Source organism: Carex rostrata, chromosome 24, assembly GCF_964058835.1.
Source record: "Carex rostrata chromosome 24, lpCarRost1.2, whole genome shotgun sequence".
NCBI lineage: Eukaryota > Viridiplantae > Streptophyta > Magnoliopsida > Poales > Cyperaceae > Carex > Carex rostrata.
Window position 1 is genome coordinate 4,476,391 of NC_135941.1, and position 12,819 is coordinate 4,489,209.

The window sequence follows — 12,819 nt, forward strand, 5'->3', positions numbered from 1 at the left end:
TTCCTTTAATTTAACCGATATCCACATCACATTAGGTTTATATATAAGAAAATTGCAACACAAGTCTTTGCTCTTGAAAAATAAGAATAATCTAGTGATCACAGTGTTAACAGGCCACATCTAATATTTGAATGGCTTCGCAGGTGTATTCATGACATTTTATATTCTGCAGCAATATATTATATTGAGGTTTAGCAGGGATATGCATAAATTGCCTCTTTAATAAGAGATTGCTTATAGCAAATAAAGTAGTAACATAAAGGCCGAAAAAGGGTACCTTTATATAAACCTTGCATTTGGCTTCATGAACAACTACAACTCCTATCTCTTCGCTTTTCTTCACAGAAGGGCTACTGGGCTTCTGCTCCTTTGTTTGTACATATTTTTTAACAAGGAAGTAGCTAACCGTCCCCCTAACTCCAATTTTCTAAAAATTCTCAGACATTTTCAACTAATCATGTAAACTCCACTACTAAATCCGGTAAACTAATTCAATGAATTATGTCAACATAAAATTTTTATTTTTGTGTGGTCTCCAATAACTTCCACTTTAACCACCACTTTAACTTCCACTTTAACCACCACTTTAACTACTTTAACTGTTTTGACTGGAACCACTTTTAAACCTTTGACCATGACCACATTTAGAAGATCTCTAACAACTTTTCAAAATTAAAAACTAACCATGACTACTTTAAAATTTTGTCAACAGAAATATGTAAAAAAAAAAATTCGATTTTTTTTTCAATTTTTTTTTCAATTTTTTTTTCAATTTTTTTTCCAATTTTTTTTCAACTTTTTTTTAAAATATCCTTCTAGATGCTACTTTCAATTATTTTAAATTTTGTAAACCTTATCACATAACTCTGTAAATAGTTTCGTTGAATCCTGTAAACAGAAAAAAAAAATTCAAATTTTATTTTTTTTCAATATTTTATTTTTTTTTAAATTTGCATCTAGATTCTACTAACTAATTAGGACAACTTTAAAATTATGTAAACAGATATATGTAAAAAAATAATTCGAATTTTTTTTTCAATTTTTTTTTTCAATTTTTTTTCAATTTTGTTTTTCAAATCTCCTTCCGGATACTACTTTCAATTATTTTGAATTATGTAAATCTTATCACATACTCTGTAAATAGTTTCGTTTAATCCTATAAATCGGTAAAAAAAAATTCAAATTTTAATTTTTTTTCAAAATTTTATTTTATTTTTTCATATGTTATTTTTTAAAAATGTAAAAAAAATTGAATTTTTTTTTCAAAATTTTTTTCCCAATTTTTTTTTCAAATCTCCTTCTAGTTATTTTGAATTATGTAAATAGTTTCGTTTAATCCTGTAAACCGGTAGAAATAAAATTCAATTTTTTTTTTATTTTTTTTTTAAATTTGCATCTAGATGCTACTTCCAATTGTTTTGAATTCTATAAATTTTATCACATAACTCTGTAGATATTTTCATTGAATACTGCAAACCTGTAAAAATAAATTAATTATATATTTTTTTGAATTCTATAAACCTTATCACATGATTCTGTAGATAGTTTCATTAAATACTATAAACCGATAAAAAAATTCAAATTTTTTTTATAATTTTTTTATTTTACATTTATATACTTCTTCCAATTATTTTGGATTCTTTAAACTGTTTATTTAAACACTGTAGTCATCGTCAGGCCATGTGAATGTTGTCTAATATTGCATTCTCTTCAATTTTTATTTATTATTCTATTGCAACACTTATTTTAATTGCAAAAAATGTCATTATTTCCAAATGGCCCCGTAACGAACACGTCGGGTGAGATGTGAACTCGTTTGATGCCCATTCTAAGCCGTAATATTATTTCCATTATTTAATATCAAGTCTCAAAACCTTTCCCTAGAATAAATTGTTAATGAAATTATACACGTTTAGCCTATTACATTCTTTGACTTGAATGTAAGCCTATTACTGATTCCTATTGGCTATTGCATAGAGTTCAACGGTTCTCTTCGCAATAATCAATTATGGGATTGACTAATTAAACGAAGTCTCGCAGATGGGATAACCTCAGATATGACGAAATCTAATATATATATTTTTTAAAATGATTCCATCGGAATAACTAACTAGACGGAATATTCTTTTAATAGGCAAGAACATGATTTTTTTTTTTTTTCTTCCTTTTTTTCCTTTATTTTTTTGGAGAATGAGATGAGGCATGCACTTGTGTTATCCATAGTTATGATAGGTTTATTTGCACATTTTGTTTTATGAGGTATTTGAAAACTAGTGATAAAAGATAATTTTTTTCGAATGGATTATATTTTTAAAATTCAATTTCTTTTTTTTTTAAATATTAAATAGTTAGATGACTTGATATCCAACTTCTTCTCAAAAAAAAAAAATATGAGATATCAAACAATAATGACTTTAACGATAATATATCGTAGATATCTTGTTTCTAATGATGAACTCAAACTGATGTGCTCATTTGAAAATTTTACGACAGTTATTTAATTAGCAAAAAAAAAAATCACGGATTATTTTTATCCTAACATTTATTTGCAGAATATTGTTTATTTTTCCAGAACATTTTAAAAAGATGAACAGTTGTGTTGATTATATGATTACTAAAACTCCAAACAAAATAAAATAAAACCAGCAGATCCCCACACAATACATCCGTCTATTATCACAAGATACACTCCATAAAAAATGAGATCTTTTCGTATTGCGTTGATAAGCCATCTGCATTTTGGACAGCTAAGACTTGTTTCCGAATTTTTTATTAATAGAAATAAAATAAATTAAATATTTAAAAAGAACACTACTTTTGAGTTTTTGCGAAAACTAAGTAGATCGGGCCCTGTAAACCCGTCCCACCGGACGGGTCCAATTGACCCGTCCCGGTTAATCGGATTAGCCGTTAACCAACATCACGAAAAAAAAAAAAAAAAAAAATTCCCGGACGGGTTTAAGCATCCCGTCCCGGGCCTGAGAAAAAAAAAAAAGAAAGAAGAAAATCTGGACGGGTTAAGTAACCCGTCCAGAATTTGAAAGATTATATTATATTATATTATTATATTATATTATATTATATTATTTTTTATTTTTTATATTATATTATATTATATTATGATTTTATATATATTATATTTTTTTTGTTTTTTATATTATATTATTATATTAATATACTTATATATATATATTATATTATGAATAGAACTAGTTTAGTTGTGCTTAAGTTCACCAAAGTGTTTGGTGAGCTTAACTCCAAAATTTATTAAATCGGTTTCAAATGACGAATCCAAACCGTTAGAACCTGCCTATCTTGCGAGTGATGCTTCTACATGTGAAAATTTTAAACATTTGAATTAATTTAGTATAAAGTCAATCGGTCAAGATTAAAAGATTAATAAATTAATTTTAGTGCATTTATTTTTTGAACGTTTTTTTACCGCTTGACTTTATACTAAATTAATTTGAACGTTTAAAATTTTCACATGTAGAGGCATCACTCGCAAGATAGGCAGGTTCTAACGGTTTGGATTCGTCATTTGAAACCGATTTAATAAGTTTTGGAGTTAAGCTCACCAAATACTTTGGTGAACTTAAGCACAACTAAACTAGTTCTATTCATAATATAATATATATATATAAGTATATTAATATAATAATATAATATAAAAAACAAAAAAATATAATATATATAAAATCATAATATAATATAATATAAAAAATAAAAAAGAATATAATATAATATAATATAATAATAGAATATAATATAATATAATAATATAATATAATATAATATAATAATATAATATAATCTTTCAAATTCTGGACGGGGTTACTTAACCCGTCCAGATTTTCTTTTTCTTTTTGTTTTTTTTTTCTCAGGCCCGGGACGGGATGCTTAAACCCGTCCGGGAATTTTTTTTTTTTCGTGATGTTGGTTAACGGCTAATCCGATTAACCGGGACGGGTCAATTGGACCCGTCTGGTGGGACGGGTTTACAGGGCCCGATCTACTTAGTTTTCGCAAAAACTCAAAAGTAGTGTTCTTTTTAAATATTTAATTTAATTTATTTCTATTAATAAAAAAACCGGAGATTTGTTTTGCTACTTAAGTTATCAAATATGATACTACGTACCTCCCATCAATTCTAACTTCTAACTGTCTGCGTGAGTTGTTCTATGCGCATATGTCAGCCCTTCACTACTTGAATTTATATACACACTCATTAAGACTTGCATTTATTCTTGCATTTAAGTCAGCCCTTTCCCAACTATCATGTAGTTCTAATATTTTAAACAGTGGTTTGTGCCCAATCTATTTATGTCAAGATGACAAAAAAAATTAGAACATGATAATTATTGTTGCATAAGTTATCTTATATTAGACTCTAATTATATGATCTATATATGTTATAAGTTCAGAGGAATATTTATTGATACGTACAATTATGAAAGTATTTTATAAATACACGAATGACATGGGTGTTGGCCCGTTGTATATTTTTGTACGCTTAAATAGTGTGATAATTTATAAAAAAATATATTAAATCTTATAATTCCGCACTTCAATTATTTTACCTCATAAAAAACTACACATAAGATAAGAGAGAGCGACAACTCTATGCACCTCTCAAATTTATTGGGATGAATGCATGTATGTATCAGCGTGAGACCCGCATTCTATATCATCTGTTTGTTTGTGACCATTAATAAAGACAGGGATGACCTCATGACCCCATGCACCTCTTGAACAGTTGAACTGATTAGGATGATTACATCAGTCACGCTCGAATTCTTTTGTTTGTTTGTAACCATCAATATCATATTGGAGCTACATAAAATTACTTCAAACCACATTATAATCTATGACCAAATACAAAAACACGTTAAAATTCGCATAAAATGGAAAAAAAGAGAATCGGTGAGGAACAAAGCAACACAAATTGGAGCTAAGTATTATAATTCTTAAAAAAATTCTCTTCCAGCAAAAATCCAGTTTCCTCATTAAAAATAATATAAATAAATAGAGTACTGCGTCGGGGGTTGACCCGCGTCACCTCCACGGTGGGGTCACCGCGCTTAATCAATTCATGTCGGGGTCTTTAGTGTTGAATTCCGATCCCCTAAAGTAACTCAAATTTTTAATTTAGATTAAGACCGTCCAATCTGATCTCACACGAATATTATATGATCCAATACATTCTACTTCAGACCGGATTATGATCGGACGGTCCATATATAATGTCAAAATTTGAGTTACTTTAAGAAATCCGGACCCGTGTTGAATTGAACTTTTGGTGTTTCCCCAAGTTTCTCTCTCTGGTTTCCTCGTTTCTTCCTCACTTGTCTCAACCAAAAAACCAAGCTAATAACGAAACAAATCTACACCTTTGTCTAATTCTCTCCCTCGTTAATTAACAGTCGTTACATACAACTTTTCTTGCAACCAGGTTGATGCCTTCTAGGTCTAGTAGAGATGCACCAAAGATTCCTTCTTTGACCTCGTTTTCTCCTTTTTTTGTTGAAGTTTCAGTACTTGCGTTTTTGACAAATACACCCCCTCTTGCCTGTAATTAGCTGCCCGTCCATCTCCGCAAAGGTTCGCTTCCTTGATTTCAAAGTTCTTGTCGCTTGATTTCAAAGTTCTTGTCGCTTGATTTCTAATCTATAGTGTGGATCTTTTGCTATTAATTGTTGATTTAGTGCTTGGTTTGGGACAGAAAAAATGGGAGATGTATATGATTCATTTATTTTATTGTTGGTTAGTAATGTTAAAATATTACAGAGTGAATTAAAAAGAAATGGTGCTTCTGTGTGCTGTCTGGGCCGTTCGTTCCAACCGGAATTATCTTTTACTAGATTTAGAGTTTGACTACAATTTGCTTATTATACAATATTTGCTGACTGTACCATGTTCCTACTTAATTTCCCAGCAAAAGCAATGCCGACTTTGAATTAAATCATTTCAAATTGTACATTTTCAGGTTTTATTGATGGATTGGAGCTCCTCTAGTTCACAAATAGCTACCGTGACATGAGTTTATAGAAAATATAAGAGAAATGGGTGGGATTTGTTCAGTTTGCGTGAGGAATTCAGCTGTCGATAAATCTCCAAGTGATACTACACTTGGTGCCAACACAATTAGAGATGTCGATTTAACAAACAAAAATCAACTGAAATTGAGTTCAGAATATGTGGAGACACAATTTCAAGAAGAATTGGTTTCGTCTTCAGTGTTAACACCAGATTCATTGAGCATTCCATGCAATTCAAATGTATCTGATGAATTACCTAGGCTTTCAAGGTCATTTTCGCAAAATTCTGCATTGGCTAGACAAAGGACTGCAACTACAAAGGCTGGTACTAAGGCATGTGTTTGTTATTTTATTTTTGAACAACTATCTCTTTTTAGTTCTTGATTTTCTAATGCAATGCTGCAACCTCATCCTAAGGAAATGTAGTTTGTACTTTTTACATGGTTCCATGGTTGATGGATGCAAATAGGAATTTTCATACCTCTACTTGATTATCATTACATATATTTAATTCAGCAAACTTACAGTGTTGAAAGCAATTTCTAAAAGAAAACCCATGAAAAGTTGGAATAAAATGTGCTTATTACTTCAGTGGCATTGGTACTTGACCTGCCAAATGCAGTACCTCTACTTCGATATAAGACTGGATGGTACACTAATCCGTGATTTCAACTTCTTAATTTTGTATATGAAGCAGGTACCAGATATTGGTTCAATTTTGGGCCGTGCTGGTACGGCAGGCTTAGGAAAGGCTGTAGAGGTATTAGATACACTTGGGAGCAGTATGACAAACTTAAACCTAAGTAACTCTGGATTTGTACCCAGTGGTACCACCAAGGGCAGCAAAGTCACAATATTAGCATTTGAAGTGGCAAATACCATCGTCAAGGGGTCGAATTTGATGAAATCTCTCTCGAAGGAGAGTGTAAAACATATTAAAGAAGTTGTTCTTGCATCGGAAGGCGTGCAACTGCTGATTTCTAAAGACATGGATGAATTACTGAGGCTTACTGCAGCTGATAAAAGGTTTGGGTTCATATATGGATATCATTCTGAGAGTTAAAGTATGTTGAGATTGCTTTTCACAGCCTTAAATATAGCTTGTGAATTTTTTCGTAAAAACCTTTTCTATTATCATTGTGTACCTTCTCGTACAAGTGATAATTAAATTTTGTAGAGGAAATTTTTTTGTTTGTTCTCGTGGAATAAACAATTAACCACAGATTTGCATGGCTTACCCTCACAGGTTTCTTAGATTTGCTTTTGCATCTTTCTAAGTACAACATTTACAAAATGATAATTACATAGATTGCAAACTTGTAGATACTTTTTTGTTCTCTAGGTATGTTGATGCAAACTGGAAAAAAAAAAATGATATTTAGTGACCTGAAATTTACTTGACCGGGATTCATATTTATATATATTATCAATGACCCCTTATGTAGTGGTATCAATTTATTTCAACAGAGAAGAATTCAAAGTCTTTTCAAATGAGGTGGTTCGTTTTGGAAGTCGTTGCAAGGACCCTCAATGGCACAATTTAGACCGCTATTTTGACAAGTATGAAACTTTTGGTTTTTATTTTTGTTTTGCTTATTTTATTATGCCCATATTGTAGGGGTGAAATGGTATGGATAATATCCAATCCATATTCGAAAATTAGATGTGGATATCCAATATCCGTGTGGATATGGATACAAATGTGGTTTTATGTTTCAATTATTCGTATCCGAATAGTAGATATGTACCATATAGTTTAATATATATTATGAACAAATTATGTTAATTCACCATTATAATTGGATAAATATTATGAACTTCAGTATTTTTTTCATAATATTTTTATATTTTTCTAATAAATATCCGATCCAATCGGTATCATTATCATTATCCGGAAAATTTAAAAGGGATATGGATATGGTTTTACCACTATCCACTCCGTATCCGCTCTGTTTTCACCCCTGCCATATTGCGATTGACATTAATTACATTTTGTTATTGTTAAATTTGTTAGATTGGCATCAGAAATTACACCACAAATCCACTTTAAAATTGAGGCTGAACCTGTGATGCAACAATTGATGGCATGGGCTCAGTGCACAGCTGTGAGTTTACCAACATATGCTTTATTATTTCTACATTTCAAATTATCCAAGTTTTGAAATGTCTGTATCTTCCTTTTGAAGGAACTATATCATGAGATGCATGCATTGGATAGATTTGAGCTGGACTATAGAAGGATGAGTAAAGAAGAGAACCTAACTGCAACTCAAAGAGGTAAAAGTTTCGTCTTTTAGTATAATTATATGATATACATTTAGCAAATTATCCATGTGTCTTCTTTTGGTAGCAGTTTTGTTCCCCCTTTTAAAGGTCATATGCAAACCTTCTTCATATAATAGGTCATGTTTGGTTGTGGAGTAAATCCTCTACTCCACCTTCAAGGAGCCAAACAAGGAGTAAATTTAAAGGAGTAAGAGAGAATAACATTTGAGTTAATATGGAGTAAGTTACTCCACCAGTGGGTCCTGTGGTTAAGAGTAACATCATGTTACAATTTTCTCTCTCTTCATGAGCTTAGTCCACCAAACTCCAACCAAATATGATTATTTTAATCTACATTAGCTTGGGGTAAGAAATTTAATCCGGAGTAACTTTACTCCACAACCAAACATGACATAGTGCATATGCACTTTCTCATGATTTGATTATTAACATAGGCGAACATCTTCAAATAATAAAGCAAGAAGTGAAAAGCCAAGGGAAGCTGGTTAAAAGTTTGAAGAAAAGATCACTTTGGGCTAAGAATATAGAAGAGGTACATGATTTATATTAAATGCTATTGTACCAATCTCAAAACGGTACTATTTTTATCTTATAAAAAAAAAAAAATTCTATTTTAGCATTTTGTATTCACAACTGTACAAGTTATAACTGCGCTGTGAGCTGCAATAGAAAAATCAATACACAAATTGAAAACTGTAAAAATGATTGTTTCTTCTTTGTAGGTGATGGAGAAGCTTGTAGATATAGTTCATTTCTTGCATTTGGAAATATGCAATGCCTTCGGGAGTGCTGGTATTGTAATCTTATAAGAGTTAAAACATAGTAATTGCTTTGTCCCCATCAAAATAAGTAGTTATTTTGTGCTTCTGTGCATAACTAGTTGATCATTCAAATTTGAAAGTTTGTGTGGGCAACAATATAGATCCTTCTATTGATGTTTGAGAAAAAGGTTTGGGTCATTAAAGGATCATGGTCATTAAATAAATTGAAATTTTACATTTTCTCCTTTCAATTTTTTTATTTTGCAAAAATTATTATTAGTACTCATAAAATAAAATTACATGACATTTATTCATTCACCCCTCAATCTCAATTTTCTAGTCCAGCCCTGATCATGGTGGATATAAGTTGTAAATATTCTTGATAGGATCAATTGGAATAAGCTGGTATATTTAAAATGTGTAGACCATGAAGGAGCTGGGAATGCACCCATAGGCCGTGGCGTCAGACTTGGGCCCGCAGGCCTTGCACTACACTATGCTAATATTATTAGTCAGATAGATACACTTGTAAGTCTATTTAGTAATTTAAATTGTGTAAGTTAATAATTGGATGACTTAAGCTCACTGAAAGGGTAAACTTAATCTTTGAAGCTGTTGAATTGGCCTTAGTTGACAAATCTGAACCATTGAACAACATTCTAAATTTTAAAAATTTAAGTTTTGGTTAATAAAGATCCAGAAACCGCTAGTTAGTTGTTGAAAAATGAACATGCCTATATAGATAGACTTCACAATTGGCATTTTTCAACCTCATAATCATGTAGAAAGTAAACATGAAAATTTGGAAATTATAAACTAGAAATGCATTCATTATTGTGAAGAAGGTTTTTATCAACAGTTCGGTTTTGTAATGTCAAGTTTATATGACACCTTAGGTTAAGCACCCCCAAAATCCTTTGGTGAGCTTAAGTTTATTATATCTTTACTTTATCCTTTTGCGATCCAATTTCCCATATTCAAGGGTGGGTTGTCATAGATGTTCCTAGAGACTCTAGAAATTTGAAAATATTGGGAATAGATAACTTGTTTCGGGCAATTAGATATTTTGATATCTTATGAATGGTAATTTAACCAATGCAATTAGGTATCAAGATCAAGTTCTATACCTGCAAATACAAGGGATGCATTATACCAAGGATTACCACCTAGTGTCAAATCCTCTTTAAGGTCGCGCTTGCACTCTTTTCAAGTCAAAGAAGAGGTATGTATTTTTACTTTCCTTTTGGGGAGCTGGTCATGGAGGAGGGAGGATTGTGAAATTAAGAACGAGAGGACTTATTTGCATAATTCATGCTTGATTGAGGGAACTTGTTCTTACTCTTAATTAACTTGCAGCTTAGTGTGTTGCAAATTAAAGCAGAAATGGAGAAGACACTCCGATGGCTTGTTCCAGTTGCTAATAACACCACTAAGTAATTGAATAAAAACTCAATTTTTCTATTTCAGTTCTTTCATTAATTTCCTTTATTTAACCTTTTTCTTCATTTTGTTTTGCTTTTTTGCTAATTATATTTTAAAACCATTCAGAGCACACCACGGCTTTGGCTGGGTTGGAGAATGGGCAAACACAGGGTTAGCATCTCTCTTTATGTGAACTGTACCTTAAATTTAATGCATAAGGTTTGCATGTAGGCACATAAAATATCCATAAAAATCAGTATATTCAAGATTCTGATTTGAGTGAGTCTATGGTACTATGCATATCACGGGTTGTTACCGTGCTACGGCTCTATATTCGAGTTTTCAAATCTTAACGGTCGATCCGAACCGTTCATCTTGTTCTCCATATTAATATGTGTTTGGAGACCAAATTTTACATTTTTTGAAATTTTTTTACTATTTATTTAGATATTTAGAAAATCACTTGATCTGAAAATTCTGGACCATCCAAAAACAGTGATTTTCAATAAATCTAAAAAAATAGTAAAAAAATTTCAAAAAATGTAAAATTTGGTCTCCAAACACATATTAATATGGAGAACAAGATGAACAATTCGGATCGACCATTAGAATTTGAAAACTCGAATATAGAGCCGTAGCACGGTGCCAAATCGTAATATGCATAGTACCATAGACTCACTCTTCTGATTTTGATTGTTACTAATGTAAAGATGTAGATAGGGTTTCTTTTCATGAGTGTGGCTATGGTACTATGCATAGCATATATTGGTCCGTACTATGGATCAATATCTCCATTTTTAAAGTCAAATAGTCGATCTGAACCGTTCAACATGATCTTCATATAAAAATATACTTGTAGATCAAATTTTACATTTTTTAAGAATTTTTTTTTTACTATTTTTTTGTTGGATAGGTGGAAAATCACTTTATCTAAATATTTTAGACGATTCAAAAGTAGTGATTTTCTGCCTATCTAAAAAAAACAGTAAAAAAGTTCTGAAAATATATAAAATTTAGTCTGCAAATACATTTTCATATGGACATCACGTTGAACGTTGAACGGTTCAGATTGACTGTTTTAACCTTGAAAACGAAGATATTGATCCACAGAACGGAGCAATCCATGCTATGCAAAATACCATAGCCTCACTCTTCTTTTCATTCATTTAGATATGAAAAACAAGGGCACGTCAGACATCCGATATATCAACTTGCCAAAGGTTATTTGAAAGTTGACCAATAGCATAATGCATGTCAAACCCAAAACCCGGTAAATAACCAACTCGTGCATCACTTTATAGGTCAGAGGTAAATAGCAATCCTTCAGGTCAAACCGAGTTGACTCTAATTGAGACATTGCACCATGCTGACAAGTCAAAAACTGAGTCATTCATCCTTGACCTAATCGTTTGGCTTCACCTTCTCATAAGCCAATCTAAACCATCCAATGGAGTAACCTTCAAATCCCCAATCAAGTCTCCATTACGTTCCCCAACCAAGAAAGGACTTGCCATAACTGCACCTTGCTCTTCGTTAAGTCAAGAAGATCAAGAAATGCTACAGAGCGTGAAGTTTAGAAAATTCATACCAGGTTTAAGTAGGAGTCAAGAGCTTGATACGGGTAAGGGGAAAAATAAACGGCTGTGTAAAAGCAACAGTCAGTCACCGACTACTAGTAGTAATAACAAGCAGGAATTATTTTATATTAGAAGGGCGTCTATGTTGCCAGTCATAGATTTTAACATAAACAAAGTTAAGGCTATGGACATGGTTGATCGAGTTGATGGTCTTAATGTTCTCTAGGCAACTTGCCTTACCTTCCAGCCTTGTATAGTGCTTTTCTTAAGGATGCATTTTGAGTGATTTTTTTAGTTAAAGTAGGCTTAATGATCTGTGTACTGCAAAAATAATGCAAGTTTTGAATTAAGCTACGTTTATATCTTTGATCTGCTCCGGCAGATGCATCCAAGTGTATAAATTGTACCTGCTTTTGTTTGTTTATATGAAGTGAAAAAGGAGAGCAGAGCCGATTTCAGAACAAGAATTTAATTAAACCGTAATTTTGTAATCTCAATAATACATGTTAGAGAATCATCTCTATATTGGCGCTATGTCCATCTCCATACGAAATGTTAAAGAATCATCTCCATAGTTCTAATTAGTCTCTCGCGATGGTAAATTCGTTCAACACCTGGCCTCCATTATATTCTGTAACTGAGACCATCATTTTCCTTGGGCGACACTGACACATTATCGGTTCAGTTTAGATAGGAGAATTGGGATCGCATCATAAATTTCACATAATAACTCTT

General features: G+C 31.6%; 1 protein-coding gene across 2 annotated transcripts; it reads left to right on the plus strand.

The window, feature by feature from the left end:
* The first annotated feature begins 5,322 nt into the window (after nt 1-5,322).
* Nucleotides 5,323-12,561, plus strand: LOC144575772 (protein PSK SIMULATOR 1-like). Of its 2 annotated transcripts, none has more exons than XM_078326004.1 (13): nt 5,323-5,601; nt 5,987-6,371; nt 6,736-7,064; nt 7,506-7,598; nt 8,053-8,143; nt 8,225-8,315; nt 8,759-8,856; nt 9,047-9,116; nt 9,510-9,613; nt 10,191-10,307; nt 10,442-10,518; nt 10,634-10,678; nt 11,809-12,561. In XM_078326004.1, exons 2-13 carry the CDS (start codon nt 6,063-6,065, stop codon nt 12,308-12,310), a joined length of 1,926 nt encoding a protein of 641 aa, XP_078182130.1. In that variant the 5' UTR covers nt 5,323-5,601; nt 5,987-6,062; the 3' UTR covers nt 12,311-12,561. The 2 variants fall into 2 exon arrangements, with proteins under 2 accessions (XP_078182130.1, XP_078182131.1); XM_078326005.1 differs by having other exon boundaries at nt 5,324-5,601; nt 5,987-6,363.
* The last annotated feature ends 258 nt before the right edge of the window (nt 12,562-12,819 follow it).

What these genes read in the sequence shown, in the direction of transcription:
- LOC144575772 (XM_078326004.1), top strand. Translation starts at nt 6,063, where the DNA reads ATGGGTGGGATTTGTTCAGTTTGCGTGAGGAATTCAGCTGTCGATAAA. An exon ending in CTACAAAGGCTGGTACTAAG is followed by an intron (nt 6,372 to 6,735) that starts GCATGTGTTTGT and finishes TATATGAAGCAG; the next exon opens with GTACCAGATATTGGTTCAAT. An exon ending in CAATGCCTTCGGGAGTGCTG is followed by an intron (nt 9,117 to 9,509) that starts GTATTGTAATCT and finishes TAAAATGTGTAG; the next exon opens with ACCATGAAGGAGCTGGGAAT.